The sequence below is a fragment of the Mustela lutreola genome, chromosome 13 (genome assembly GCF_030435805.1).
Source record: "Mustela lutreola isolate mMusLut2 chromosome 13, mMusLut2.pri, whole genome shotgun sequence".
In the NCBI taxonomy this organism is placed as follows: domain Eukaryota; kingdom Metazoa; phylum Chordata; class Mammalia; order Carnivora; family Mustelidae; genus Mustela; species Mustela lutreola.
Window position 1 is genome coordinate 2628502 of NC_081302.1, and position 14008 is coordinate 2642509.

Consider the following 14008-nt stretch of genomic DNA (forward strand, 5'->3'; position numbering starts at 1 on the left):
TGGGTCGTACCCACACGCTCACAAGGACAAGAATCTGTGTTCCCTTGTCTGGTCATTTCCCAGTCACGGATTCCTACACGCCCTTTTTCTGGGCGAGTGCTTGTTATCAAACTTTACGAAATATTTGTCGATGTGATAGGCAGAAAACGCTCACCGATGCGAGACTAGGTAGCCCGAGTCTGTGCTGACAGAAATAGCTTTGGAACAGCGTCTCCAGCAGGACTCGCGGGTGGGGGCGGGCCTCGCAGTGCCTGAAAGCCAGGGACGAAGGGGAAGATCCTTCCCTGACACTGGCACTGTTGAGGAGGTCCAGTCTTGAAGGCTTTAAAAGGTAAGTGTGTTTAGGATGTTTTCACTAAGGTGGTTTTTAAGTCTCGCAGATACTTCTAAAGTCTCATATTCAAATCAGGAAAATTAAAGCATCTAGTGCGGGTTTACTGCTAAGTTTATTGCTGTGACTTAAAGGGGAAGCTGCATTCATGGGGTATGTGCAGGTCTTGGAACTCCTAGTGGTGTTATTGTGGGACTTACGTAAAACATCGGACATAGCACGATTAATTCCTTTGGGTTTTTTCTTCTAATATGAATGAAATTAAGGCTAAAGGTGATTAGAATTTATCCACCCAATGTTTTCAGGTCATGCTGGATTTTAGGGGGGAAAGATGAAACCACAGGTTCCTTTCATTCTGACTTCCGGTGCAGGTTTAGACAGCCTGACGCCTAAAAACCTCTGGTATAGTGATTTCCTTAAGAAAACGTATTTAGAAATCAGAGGCTTTCATTCCATTTACGTTTATTTTATTGAAAAATCACCAGATACTAATTCAGCTCTGGAAGGACTCTGTTTGCATTGCCCGAGGTGGCGAGCGATCAGACACAAGGAACACCGTCAGCTGCTTTGTCACGTGAACAATTAGACGCCCCCCCACCCCCGCCCTGGACCATTTGCGGAAATCCTTCTTTTTGCGCATCACGGTCCCGCAAAGCAGAGGGACCTGCGTCCGCTTTCGGTGTAGTAAGTGCAGGCGCTTTGAGTCCCTCACAGGAAATAACTTTGGTGTAAGTGGGCGCAGTCCTTATTTTTCTGGAACAAGAAGTTGAGCCATGTTTTCCTTAAGACAATTGTCTAGTCAAAAAATATAAGTATTTCTTCTTTTGTAGGGAGACAAAGGTGAAGCAGGTCCTCCAGGCCCACCCGGAATTGTGAGTAAAAGTAAAAGTGCTGTTTGGTCGTCTGTTGGGATCTGGGGCCACGTACCTCACGGTGTTTTAAGGATGATGTACGTGTGTGTGTGTGCGTGCGTGCACGTGCGTGTGTAGAGAGGGCGTGTGTTATTTAAAGTCATAAACTTATATTCTATATTGTGTGGCGTTTGGTACTTACTTTTTATTATATTTTGATAATTTCTGCATTTCCTCGACCACAGACACTGGAAAGATTTGCCCGTGGGTAATGTTAAGAGCAAAACTTTTGAAACTTTTCTTTTTCTGATGGTCCATTAAGGAAAATGCTGAAAGAAACTGACCACCCATCATTTGACTCTCCCTAGTAAAACCGTCTTCAGGCCTGCAGATAGCATTTTATTTCTCGTAAAGATGCATGGGCGGCACATGTCTTCTCGGGGTGCGCTTCCCGGAGCAGGATGGCTGCGGGGAAGCCCGGAACCTCCTCCTCCAGACACGGGGCCCCTTCCGTACCTGTGACCTGGCAGCCACGGTCGAGTGGTCTGTTGGTGTCGTGGCCGCAGATTGTAATGACGTCTGTGAATTTAATTGCCACAAAGGAACTCTATTTTAAGGGCAATCTGCAGTATTTGGTTTTGTTGTTTCTCTTGGATTCGCCTGATTTAGAGTTGTGCTGACCTAGTTCACTGCTTTGTAGCACGTTCTTGGCCTGGATCCGTCTGTCCTTGAGGAAGTCCCCACTTGGGACTATTTCAAAAAACAAGAACAGAAACCAGCCACCACAACCGAAAACCTCTTGCAGGGCCCCGTTCGCGGGTCCCTGTGACTTCCCGCCGGGGACACGGCAGGGTGCTGTGAGCGCGCTCTGTCCGTGCTCTGTTCACTTAGCGGCTTGCGTGGACAGTTAGACATTCGAGATAAACCCAGCCCTCAGAATTCGCACTCTTCTGGCTCGGCCCGAGCCGCACGCGGAACGCTGCGGGAAGGCCAGCTGAGACAGGAGGAAGCAGAGCCGCGCAGGGTGCTGGGGGGGGCGGGGTCCCTTTTCTGCTTCCTCACGACTCCCCCATCCCCGCTGTGCCCCAACTGTTGTTTCTTACCGTCCCCTTTCTTGCGATGGTTGCGGATGATTAGTCTCTCTGTGCGCTGCCGTAAGTGCAGCCGGCCACTGCCCTGCACTCTGATGGTCTCCTCTGTAATTCAGGCAATCGGCCCAGGACCCTTGGGAGAGAAAGGAGAGCGGGGGTACCCCGGCGCCCCAGGGTTGAGAGGAGAGCCAGGCCCCAAAGGTACATCCGTCTCTCCTTTCCCTCCCCTTCTCTCGAGCCCCCGCTGTTCTCTCCCCCACTTCCTCCCCCTCCCCGCTCCTTCGCTCCTTCCCCCATCTCGCCCCTCCCTCCCTTTCCCTCCCCCTCTCCCCCCCCCCCCCCCCCCCCGCCCGCCCGCCCGCCTCCACCCTTCCTCTGTCTTTCTCTTCTCCTTCACCTTTCTTCCATTTCCCCCGTTTGCACCTGCATGCGCTCAGGTTTGCTAACAGCGACAGGCCTTGCAGGCCCGCCTGGCGACGGAGGCCTGTCTCAGACTCGGGTCCGCCTTCCGTCCTGGCGCTGGGGCTCCTGCAGCGTCTGCATGCAGCCCTGTAGGGCCCTGTAGGGCCGGGGCGCGGTGTTCTGCCCGTGCCCTTCCCTCACCCTGCGGGCCCAGGGCCCCGGGGCACAGACCCGCAGGCTCCTGTGTCTGACTCTCCTTCTCTTTGAAGGTTTCCCGGGATTGCAAGGCCAGCCAGGCCCTCCAGGTGAGTATCCTTGGCCGACGGTGTGGGAATAGTCGGACGACATCTGTGTGGTTCGTGTCCCGAGTGTGTGTTTCACGTTCGTGGGTGACCTGCGAGAAATGGCTGTCGATTCTGTTGCACGTTTTTCTAGTAATGACGGCAAGGGTGTTCACAGCTCTGGTCGTTGACTTCGGAAGTCACAGGCGGCCATGGGGTTGTGAGTGTTCCTGGGGGGGTTCCCCTGTCTCTCCTCAAGTCCTCTCACCTCTCCCTGGCTCGGACCTGCCCCCCAGTCTCCTTGACCCCGCCGAAGGATGCAGGCCCCGCAGGCCCCTCACTGTCAGTGTCCACACTCCCTGTCTCCGGGGAGCCTTCGTTTCTCTCTTGGGAACAGACTCAGCTGAGACCCCCTCACTGATCTACCCATCTCTGGTCTAGTTTATCCGTGGGCATCCCACGTGCCTCGCTGTACTTAGTGTGTGATCCTGCTGTGCCCACTGCTTAGTTCGTGGTGGGATTCCTGTGTGTGTGTATGTGTGCACACGTCTGTGTGTGTTAGCACGCAGGTGTCTGTGTGCCAGTGCTTATGTGCATGTGTGCAAATGTGTGTGTGCGCACATCTCCCCCAGTCCCTGGAGCAGATCAGACAGGCTGTGAGGAAAACCCACATGTGCACTGGAGTCCACAGCACAACCCAGTGCTCACGGTCCTTATGTTCTTGGTTTTGTGTGTGTTTTATTTAGTTTTGTGTTTTATACTTTTTCATCATTTCCCTTTCCGACAGCTCACCCGCTGTAATTTCTCCCAGGGCTCGTTCCTTTTTGCTGGAACATGTAACCCTCCACCCCGTCCGGCGCTGAGGACTTGCTCCAGCCCTGGCACGGGCACCTCACTGCCTGCCTTCCTGCTAAAGTTGTGGATCTCGCTTTCAAATCACCCTTCTCTGTTTCCATCCACTTTCTTTTCTGTGGTCATGAAAATGCTGACCTCCAGCCATCCTAGTGCACACGTCGCTCTGTGTCTTCCCTGTTGTCTGCCGGGTTTACTTCTGAAGCTTTTTTATGCCTGTTCGCCTTTTAACTTACAGTATTTTCAGAGGTCTGTGAAACTGCTCTGGCCTTATCTGCTCTCCCCTGGTCAAAGCCCGGCTTCGGACCCAGCAGCGCTGCACTCCGTGAGCCCTGGGGTCCTTTCCTGGGGCCAAGCTGGGTGCTTCCTCCCCTCCCGTCATGGGGCCTTCAGCCCCAGCCCCCAGGGGCCTCCTTTGGTCCTGCTGGTGCTGATGAGCGCTCATGAGGGTAGCATTTCTTCTCCTACGACTGCAGCTCCTGCTCTGGGATCGGTCGTCTTCCTGGGCACTCCCTCATCCTCTGCACTCTGCTCTTTAAGGCCACAGACACCGTCCTGCTCCTGGTGGCTGGGGCTGGGAGCAGAGGCCCCAAGGGCGGCCCCGAGCGGGTGCTCCTGCCGGCACGAGTGGGAGATCGCTGCGCCCACCCGGAACGGTGGCACAGCCTCTCTCTTACCCCCAACTGCGCTTTCCGTGTTCAGACTGACACCACGCTCCACCCAGAACAGCATCTTTGTCCTTAACTTTACTTCTAGGCTGTTCCATTTCCATCGCCAGCACAGTTCCCGTCCCCTGGGTCTTGTGTCCACTTTTCTTTGGTGACGTTTTCATGCCCTGAGCCTCTAAGTGGAAGTGAAATTGACGCTCACTGGCCTTGTCATTCATTTGGTGGGAATACTATTTGCACCATAAAAAAAAAAAAAAAAAAAAAAAAAAAAAAAAAAAAAAGCACAGATTTTTCCCCATGTCTGGGTCGTGAGGCCCTTTTTCTTAATGGTAAGTTGTAGGAGGTGTTTGACTGCCGACATGTGCAGGGTAAGAAGCCTGACAGTTCAGTTGTTTTACTTCTGCAGAGCAGTTCCCCGTCCAGTGATGGTCAGTACCATTTTCTCTCAAACATAGTTAGGAAAGTCTGCCTGTGCTGTGGGCCTTGATCCCGCACTGCGGTTCCTTACATGAGATTCTGTTCTGGTTTCAGGCTTTCCAGTACCAGGGCAGATCGGAGCTCCTGGATTCCCAGGGGAAAGAGGCGAGAAAGGTGAACGGGGCTTTCCGGGCACGTCTTTGCCAGGACCAAGCGGACGGGATGGGCTCCCGGGCCCCCCTGGGCCTCCCGGGCCCCCTGGACAGCCAGGCCACACAAGTAAGTGCTCTCGGGGACCATGGCACGTGGTGTCTTGCGTAGGAAGGTGTCAGGGCAGAGCTAGCAGGGCGCGGAAGGGTGCTCAGAGTCGGGGTGTCACAGAAGCCCTGGTGTCGGGGGACTGGCGAGCCATTCATGTCCCACGGAGGTCTTTGCCACATTGGTCAGACTGCGGAAAGGAATAGTAAAAATAAAACAGCGAAGCCGGTTAAAGAACCACGTTAAGCAGGTCTGAGTCTCCCGGCATCACAGTGAACAAGTGAGTCATGTGGTTCTTCTGCCCACAGAGCACCTTGTTCATCTGGTTCGTGCTCCGTACGCAGGAAGGGACTGCAGGGGACAGTCTGGGTGGGGGCTGAGCCGGCGACTTCACCTGAGGGGACTCAGCATGCACGGGTCTGGCGCCAGCCCGCCGTTACAGCTGAGTGCGGAGCAGGAACGCTTGACTCAGTTAGGGAGTCCTGCGGTCCTAGAGTGATACCAGCGCAGGATGTAAGACAGTCTCAGACGGGTTCACCCTGCGGGAATGCGTGCAGGTTTTTAAGGCAAGTCCTGCCGTGTCACTCACATGGTGAGCCCCGCGCGTGCCCAAAGCCCTAGTCTTCTGGGGGGCTGACGGATGGGGGTCCGTATGCAGCGTATCCCGGCGGTTTATTTGCTGGAGTGCGGACACCTCATGAAGAAAGGGCATTCACAGAGCTGCAGGTCTCTGCAGAGGTCGGGCGTGGAACCTGGGGCAGCACGGGATTCCAGGCTGGACGCTTCCCTGGGAAGAGATCAGCATGAATTGTCATTTTTCTTTTTAAAAAATTTGTTATTCATTTGAAAGAGAGAGAGTGCAGGAGTGAGAGCCTGAGCAAGGAGGGGCAGAGGGAGGGGGGAGGGGCAGAGGTAGGGGGAGAAGCAGACATCCCGCTGAGCGGGGAGCCCCATGTGGGCCTCCACCCCAGGACCCTGGATCATGACCTGAGCAGAAGGCAGACGCCCAACCCTCTGAGCCCCCCGGTGTCCCCCGGCTCAGTCATTTCATGAGTAAAGTAAGGATGGTGTGTGCACTGGCAAGGTAGGAAGGACGTAAGACACGGGACAGAACAAATGAAGGGAAATGTGCTCTAGGGTCATCAAACAGGTGTTCTGTAAGTCACAGCCCGTGGTGGCGCTTGGCCAGATGGGTGCTGTGCGGGGCCTGTTTTCAAGTTAACGTTGTCGGATTATTTTGAAGCCAGGTAAAGCCGGGTCTCTGGCACTTACAAGTAGCCTCAGAGAGGTTCGCTGTTACCGTAGCGGCTGAGGAAGAGAGGTGCAAATCTTGGCTCTGGGTGCTGGGACTAGTCCCGTAACTCACGCCCATCCATTTCAGATGGAATCGTGGAATGCCAGCCTGGGCCGCCAGGGGTCCAGGGCCCCCCCGGAATTCCAGGGCAGCCAGGGCTGACGGGCGAGATTGGAGAAAAAGGTAAGAGGGACATCATTGTAAAGAATGCTGCTGGGAAGGGGACACAGTTCTCATGAGGGTGGGCGCTGGTGCGCTCTTCCTGTGTTTGGACCTCTCGTCGCAGTCCGTTCCTAGGATGGGGCTCCCTACTGGAGCTCCGCTGGGTGTCCCCTGGGTGGGCCTCCCAGGTGGGGGAGGGGGTGGGGAGACAGAGCGTGAGCTGCCCCCTGGAGGCAACGGGGCGCTGTGGCCTGGACACGTTACGCCCCTTACTGTCCGCATGGCCCACCGAGCAAACCCTCAGACCAATACCTTAGTGCGACCTCAGTTCAGGGTTTGGGAGTGCCTTTCTCCAAGAGCAGACGTGTGTGTTTTTTGAGCCGAGTCACAGTCGTGCACCTGGCCCGCTCGCCACCCCTCCAGGCCCTGGTCCCACGATCCGTGTGAGCAGAGGAGCTGCCCTGGGACTGGGCCCCTCCCCCCTTGCTCTCAGGATATCGTTACTGATCGCCATCATTTTCTGTCACCCCAGCCCAGGGCACATGGTCCTGTCTTCACTGTCATGCCCACCGCGGGTTCTCACCGCGTCCGCAGTCCTGTCTGAGCGTGTCGTACCCCTCGGACAGTCCAGTGTCCTTGTGTCTCTTAGCAGCCGGAGAGTAGAGCAGCCAAGGCTGCCCCCAAAACCAAGCCCTCAGGGCACCGTGGCTGGCTTTGGATTGCAAAGGATTCTTCCTCTCCCGAAGTCTGCCACACAAATGCCGCATGGGAACTGTTGCAGCTAACACTTTAGGATTTTACATTTCGGAGGCCCCGTTGGACGTGGTGTTCGAAGTCATCGGGGAGGGTCAGCGAGCAGTCCGTGTCAGTGACTCCCTCTGGTGACCAGCTGAGCCGGTGTCCCCCAGGATGACACAGGGTCAGGAGCTTCTCCATGTGGAGACCTCCATCCTCCTGCCGTGGCACCGCCAGCCAGCCCAGCCTGTGGTCAGCAGTGCGTTTTCCCACAAGCGAACCCTGTGGGGCCCAGAACTTGGCTGGCCGCTGGCTGACTTGCACGGTCCCCAACCCCATGCTTGGGCCCCTGTTCTGCCTTTGCCGTGCTTCAGGGACACGGACCATCTACGTGGGCCCCGTGTCAGCTCCCGGCCATGGGCTCTGGCGGGGTGCCACGCACAGGACAGTTCACCTGTGCACTCACACCCCTGTCTGTGTTCCCTCTCTAGGTCAGAAAGGAGACAGCTGCCTCATCTGTGACACAGCAGGACTTCGTGGGCCCCCTGGGCCGCAGGGTCCCCCTGGAGAAATAGGTAAGAGCCTCGACGTGACCGGGACTAGCCTGACTTTGCTTCCATGGGCCGGAGCCTTCACAGTGAAACGCGTCTTGTGCCACGAAAGACCTCACTTTCGGCATTCAAACCAGAGCCTGATAGTGAGAATATTAGGTCAGACTTCGGGGTTTTTGAAAACTCACCAAGATGAAAATCATCTTGATGATTGGAAAATCATCAAGAGGACCTAAAATTTGGCACAACGAATCCCCAGTCGAAGGTCACAGCGTACGGTTTGCTCAGCAACACAACCTCCATCCCTCCGCCGAAGCGAAGGGCAGGTTTCTGGCGAAAGCCGCCCTGGGGCGTGGGCGGGGGGCGGTCTGGTCACCAGCTGCTTCTGTGGTGCTTGTCCAAACTCAGGGTCACTGGGAGCATTTCTGTCACTCTGTGAAGATCCCTCAGACACTGTCCACTTGCGTAGAGATGTCTGTGCTCTTGAATCCTGAGAACGAAAGGTTTGGGGTTTGGGGGATGTGTCTTGTCAGTAATGTGCTGTGTCTCTCTTGGCTTCTGAAAGGTTTCCCGGGACAGCCAGGGGCCAAGGGCGACAGAGGCTTTCCTGGCAGAGATGGTCTGGAAGGATTGCCTGTAAGTAAACCTGCCTGAGTTTGCGTACTTTCTAGAAGTTGCCTCCAAGCCGACCGACAAAGGTGTATTCGTTTGCGGATAGAGCTTCTGCTGCGTGATTTGGGCACTGGTCAGGCGTGGCTTTGTCGAGCAGTCAGAGTGACTCCCCTGTCGTCACCGAGGGGGCAGGACTGTGGAGTCCGGAATCCCCATCTCGCCTGCCTCTCTCCTCACCTGGTCAGAATTCAGTGGCCACATACCTGTGTCCGGGGGCAGCTGGACGCTGTCACCCTCCCACGGGTTCTTGGGGGCTCTTAATGGTGCCACCAGGAGCCCCTGCCAGCAGCTCCATGGTCCAGTCACCCCCGTCACTTCAAAACAGGGTAGTAAGTTGAGTGCCCGTGTGTCTGTGGAGAGACGCGGCATCACCGGCCTGTTGCCCTCGAGGAATTCCACATTCCTTTCTTTCTGTCTCACAAAGACGGGTTTTGAAAATTCGTACCCACCAGTATCTGTGGTGAAGACGCTTGTCTGCGTTTACAAATGAAACAGTCTCAGATTGACATGACACTTTGCGGTGAAATGAAAACCAGCTCCCTGACTCTCCTAGTTTATTTGAAAAGAAACCGTTGACTGGAAGAGAAGCATCGTCATGCCAAGCACCGAGGGTCATTTTCTCTTACGTCACCAGCTCTGTTTCTGAAGCGCATGAACCTTAGGGCCTGGTTCTCGTATCTTCTTTGTTCTTCTAAGCTCTGCGAGCACCAGCCGCTTTCCACACTTTCTTTCATTCCTGGTTTCCCTTTTGCTTTTCTTTTTTCTTCTGTCCCAGAACGAAAGTCAAATCTCGAGCATTTTACTCCTTTTTGATGTAGCTCTTAAACATTTGCGATGTTTAAAAATACTACTGGCAGCTTCTCTAGAAGCGGGTCAGGGCCACAGTGAGTTGAAACAGCCCCGACGCAGCTGGGATCGAGCAGTCGCTTCCTCCTTTGAAGTCGGATCTTGGGATTCTGCTTCCAGAACCTCCCTGGTGCCTGGGGAGCTAAGTCACAAGTCGCAATTGTTTAAAATATTTCTAAATAAATGAGAAGTTCACATAACTGGGAAGCCCTGACTCTGGTGGGGATCAAAGCCAGAAGCCCTTTGAAGCGGCAGCCGAGGACGCGTTTAACCTCTGGACATGGTCTTTATCTGCTTGGCCTTCCTGGAAGCTTCCTGCCTCCCCTCTGCCTGCGGCCCCTCCCAGCCCCCAGCCCCCAGCCCCCAGCCCCGCGGCTCATCGAAGTGGGAAGAGGGGAGGAGGGAGGACAGCTGAGGACGAGTCCGGATGAAGAAGAAATAGAGCAAATGCACAACGAGACTCCTAACCCCCACCTCCCCCCCCCCCTCAGTCCGGCGCGCCTTCCTCTCCGCAGCTAGCCGAGTCTGTAAAAAACTGTTTCTGGGTAAATAGTTGAGTTGAGCAGGTAGTAATTTTTCTCCTGTTTGCGGCTGTCCCGTAGCTGCACGCTGTGACGGCTCACGGGGAGGCCCTCTCCTTCCGAGGGAGGCCGGGGCTGTAGGGTTGCTGCGACCCGGCCGAGCGTCCTGGATAGTAGGCGTCGATGAGAAGAGCGGAGGGGCCCTGCCTTCCTGTTCGATCTGGGGAGCATTTCGGTGACTTGTCCTCCTGAAGGCCAAGGGTTGGGTTTTGGGAGAGAGGGACAGGCACAGGAGGCTGGCTCCACGCCGGGGCCTGAGTGGGTTTCGGGGCCTTTGGGACAGTCAGCTGAAAGGAGCTGTGACACCCCACGGTGGTGGCGCTTTTTTGAGGCGGACCGTACAGCCGGTGATCTCCTCTGATTTACGGAGCCGAGGCGAGGTGCTCGAGGCAGCGTTTGATTCCTCCTCCTTCCTGTGGGGAGATGTGGATCCAGAGACCTTTGAATTGCTGAAGACCGAGACGTTCTGGGGCAGAGAAGCCCTGGGAGGCATCCTAGGGTCAAGATGTCGCCTTTCAAAAAAAACAATCTCGATTTCTTTGTTGAACGATAGCCGTCAAGGTCACTGTTACCCAGGTGAGAAGTGGTGGACCCGACTGTGTGCTCACAGTCCTGGGAAATTGGGCGTCCAGGCTGCGAGTGATCACTGGAAAGTCACACTGGTCCTTCCCGGCTGAGAAAACTACACACCAGTCGTCGGTCCTTACGTTGGGGTTTATTTTCTGGTGGGCGAATAGTGCCAGTTCAGCTTCTACTTCCTGCGGTACCTCCTCGCTGCACACATTCAGCACGCAAAGTCGGGAAGCCGCGGGCCTTCCCCCAGCACCCCGCAGACCGGTGGACAGGGAGACGGACAAGGAGAAGGGTCTGTGTAACCAGGACCGTCGCCTTCACCGTGGAGACCCAGGACACGTGTCAGGGAGGGCCTCACGGGGGAGTCGCAGCCGAGCTCGATTTAAGGATCGTGGGAGCTAGTGTTACCTCGGGAGAGAAAGCTACGAGATCCCACAACACCTTCGGACTAAGTCACGGCTTTTCCATGCCCCCCGCGGCCCACCGAGGTTCTCGGAGTGTCCGCTCCCTCACCTGTTCCGAGTCCGGAGCGGGGCGCCGACAGCCGTGGCGCGTGGTGGGCGGGCGGTGAACGGCGCCCACTCTCGGATCTAAGGATTGCGGAGATTTGGGTCTGTCCCTCGTCTCCCAGCTCCTTCCTCTGTCTCACACGCCCACACAGAAGGGTGTGGGCACGTGTGACTCGCATACGTCCAAGAGCTGTTTCCGAGGGAGTGTGTGAAGGAATTGGAATGAAAGGATTCGTCCAAGAGTCTGCATCCCGCCAAGTCAGCAGGGAGGCCGAGGGATTTCTTTCTCAGGCCTCAGGGAACGAGTGCTTGAGACAAGTATTTGAAAACCTTGTGAACCCCAATTCTCAGAGAGGCTGGAGGAGAGACCATCTGTGGGTGTGGGCGTTCCTTGAAGATTCAGCTTTCCAGGAACTGGGGAATGTGCTAGCGTGGGTCTCCTGGGAAAGTCCGTTCTCTTTTGCTGACGGCTCAGAACAGCGGCGTTGGCGCTGGCTGGTCTCGGGCGCTGGCTGGTCTCGCCCCCCAGACTCTCCTCTCCCCGTTGCGGCCGTGCTGCCCTCAGACGCTGCACCCGTCTGCACCTGGAAGCCCTTTCTCTAGTTCCTGGCCCCAGAAGTCTCACCCAGCAGCTTCCAGCACTTGCTGGAATGTTCTCATAAATGTCAGCTGCTGTAAGAGACCAGCCAGTTCCCCCGCGCCGTCCAGAAGCTGGGTTCCCAGGGCCCCGCGCTCATCCCCCCACCCCAGCCTGGCCTCTGTCTGCGATCCCGAGGAAAGACTTCTTTATTCAGTGTTTTTAAGAGATGCAACAAGTGGGGGGTCGGATCGTGGCTTTGTCACGGAGCTAGTGACTTGCTTCTAGAAAATAAATAAGCTTGACCATACTGCCATTTTTTAAGGAGGTGACTTTTTACTATCACTGTTGGCTGTGTAACCATCATGCCGGCTCATTTTGGGCACTGATGTCTTCCATTTTGTGCTTGTAGGGCCCGCAAGGCGCACCAGGGCTGATGGGCCAGCCGGGAGCCAAGGGAGAGCCTGGCGAGATTTACTTCGACGCGCGGCTCAAAGGAGACAAAGGAGACCCCGGCTTTCCAGGACAGCCCGGGATGCCAGGCAGAGCAGGGTCTCCTGGGAGAGATGGCCATCCAGGGCTGCCCGGCCCCAAAGGCTCCCCGGTATGTTTGTTTCCAGACTTGGAATGCCCTCCGTAGAAGCGGACCTGCAAAGAATGAAGAAATGAGTTATTTGAGTCGTATCTGTGCGTTTACATTTGGGGGGTGATTGTCACACATGGTGTTCAGTGGTCCGTGGGGAGACTTGAGTATGTTGCTGTAGGCGTTTGTCGGATGGGAGGTGAAGTTTAGCGTTCGTGCCCTGCACCTTATCCTTAAGAAGACGGTTCCAGATACAAATACTCCCCTCTTTGAGGTGTGTCCTTGTGCAGGGAGGGAGGGCGCCCAGCCAGCTTACACAGGAATGCTGGTGTCATTTATTAACTGCGAGTTGACCTTTGTGGAGGGCGCGAGGCGGTGGATGGCATCAGCCAGTCAGACTCTGGTGCTTATTGATTGCAGACGGCAGAAGACTGAAGGTGGCCGCGTGCGGGTGTGTCTGCTGATAACGTTCCTTTTTCTCTTTGCACATCAGGGGTCGGTAGGATTGAAAGGAGAGCGTGGCCCCCCCGGGGGAGTTGGATTCCCCGGCAGTCGCGGTGACACCGGCCCTCCAGGGCCTCCAGGGTTTGGCCTTCCTGGCCCCGTTGGCGACAAAGGACAAGCGGGTTTTCCAGGGAACCCTGGCTCCCCAGGCCAGCCAGGTGAGGCCTGAGGACCTCGGGTGCTCAGAGCACTGGGCTCCCCGACGTGGGGACGGGAGTCGGGTGTCCGTTCTTCCACAAAGTGGCCTGGCCCGGGCCCTCCGAGGCGATACTGTACCTAGTAGACTTGTGCATGGGAAGGGCCAAGTGATGTGAAGAATCTGGTGACAAAGCAGCTGAGCTGATAGATGATTTTGTTCTAATAAGGAGACAAAGCCTCCCGGGTCAGGTGGGCCTTTACTGTGCGGGGGGTTACCAGTGTGAGCCTGCTTCTTCCCTCTTCACCTATTTCCTGTGTCTCCCTGGTGAGCAGTCTACGTGGGCTTCTGTGTGTCCCAAGCCAGGTGGTCTCACCTGTCCACGGACGGGCCGGGGCCTGTGGGCGGATTCCCGGTAGTCTCCGCCCACCACTGCCGTTTGCTGTGCTGGCTTCAGTCATTCATGCATCGTGTGTCCTGCGGGTCTGTGTGCCAAGGCCCCCCCTACCCGGGCCCCGAGGCTGGTGTGACCCTGCCCTCCTGCTGTGTACCGCCCACCGGGGATTGGCTGGAGGGAGGCCGGGGCCAGGCTTTCCCACGGGCATGCTCACTGCCCCCTCGGCCTGTGTGTTATTGGGGACAGAAGTGTTGGGGCCCCGACCTGGCCCACGGCAGGCTCCGGGGCACGGGTCATGGAATGAGCTTCAGGCTAGAAACCGAGCATGTCCGTAGTTCCCCAGGACCCCCGGGCGGCGAGAGCAGAGGCCGGGAGTGTGTGGGCGTGGAGGAGGGAAGGAAGAGTGTGGGACGAAGGAATGTCCTGGAAGTCGTGAAAATGAATGAAAGGGCATTGGATGGTCACAGTTGCGGGGCTGGTAAGGCTTGAACGACGTAACTAGCTATGTGACGAAAGCTGCCAACCAGGACTGTGGAAGAAGAATCACATGACAGGTGCCCTCCCGTACTTGGGGGGACATGTCCCAGGACCCCCATGGAAGCCAGCAGCCAAGACAGTACTGAACCCCACATACACGAGGTTTCTCCCGCACATACAGACCTATGACAACGTGTAAGATATAAGTTAGGCCCCAGGAGGAGATGACCAAGAAGTTAACGAGGAATGAGCTAGAATGC

General features: G+C 56.1%; 1 protein-coding gene across 2 annotated transcripts in view; it reads left to right on the forward strand.

Moving 5' to 3' along the window:
• COL4A1 (collagen type IV alpha 1 chain) overlaps positions 1-14008 on the forward strand; it is a 130841-nt gene that overhangs the window by 88436 nt on the left and 28397 nt on the right. For both annotated transcript variants that reach the window (XM_059143853.1, XM_059143854.1), the window contains exons 18-26: positions 1162-1203; positions 2390-2474; positions 2945-2980; positions 5008-5172; positions 6533-6628; positions 7834-7917; positions 8459-8529; positions 12064-12255; positions 12728-12896. In XM_059143853.1, the coding sequence (XP_058999836.1) occupies positions 1162-1203; positions 2390-2474; positions 2945-2980; positions 5008-5172; positions 6533-6628; positions 7834-7917; positions 8459-8529; positions 12064-12255; positions 12728-12896 (940 nt within the window). The remainder of the gene's footprint in view (positions 1-1161; positions 1204-2389; positions 2475-2944; positions 2981-5007; positions 5173-6532; positions 6629-7833; positions 7918-8458; positions 8530-12063; positions 12256-12727; positions 12897-14008) is intronic.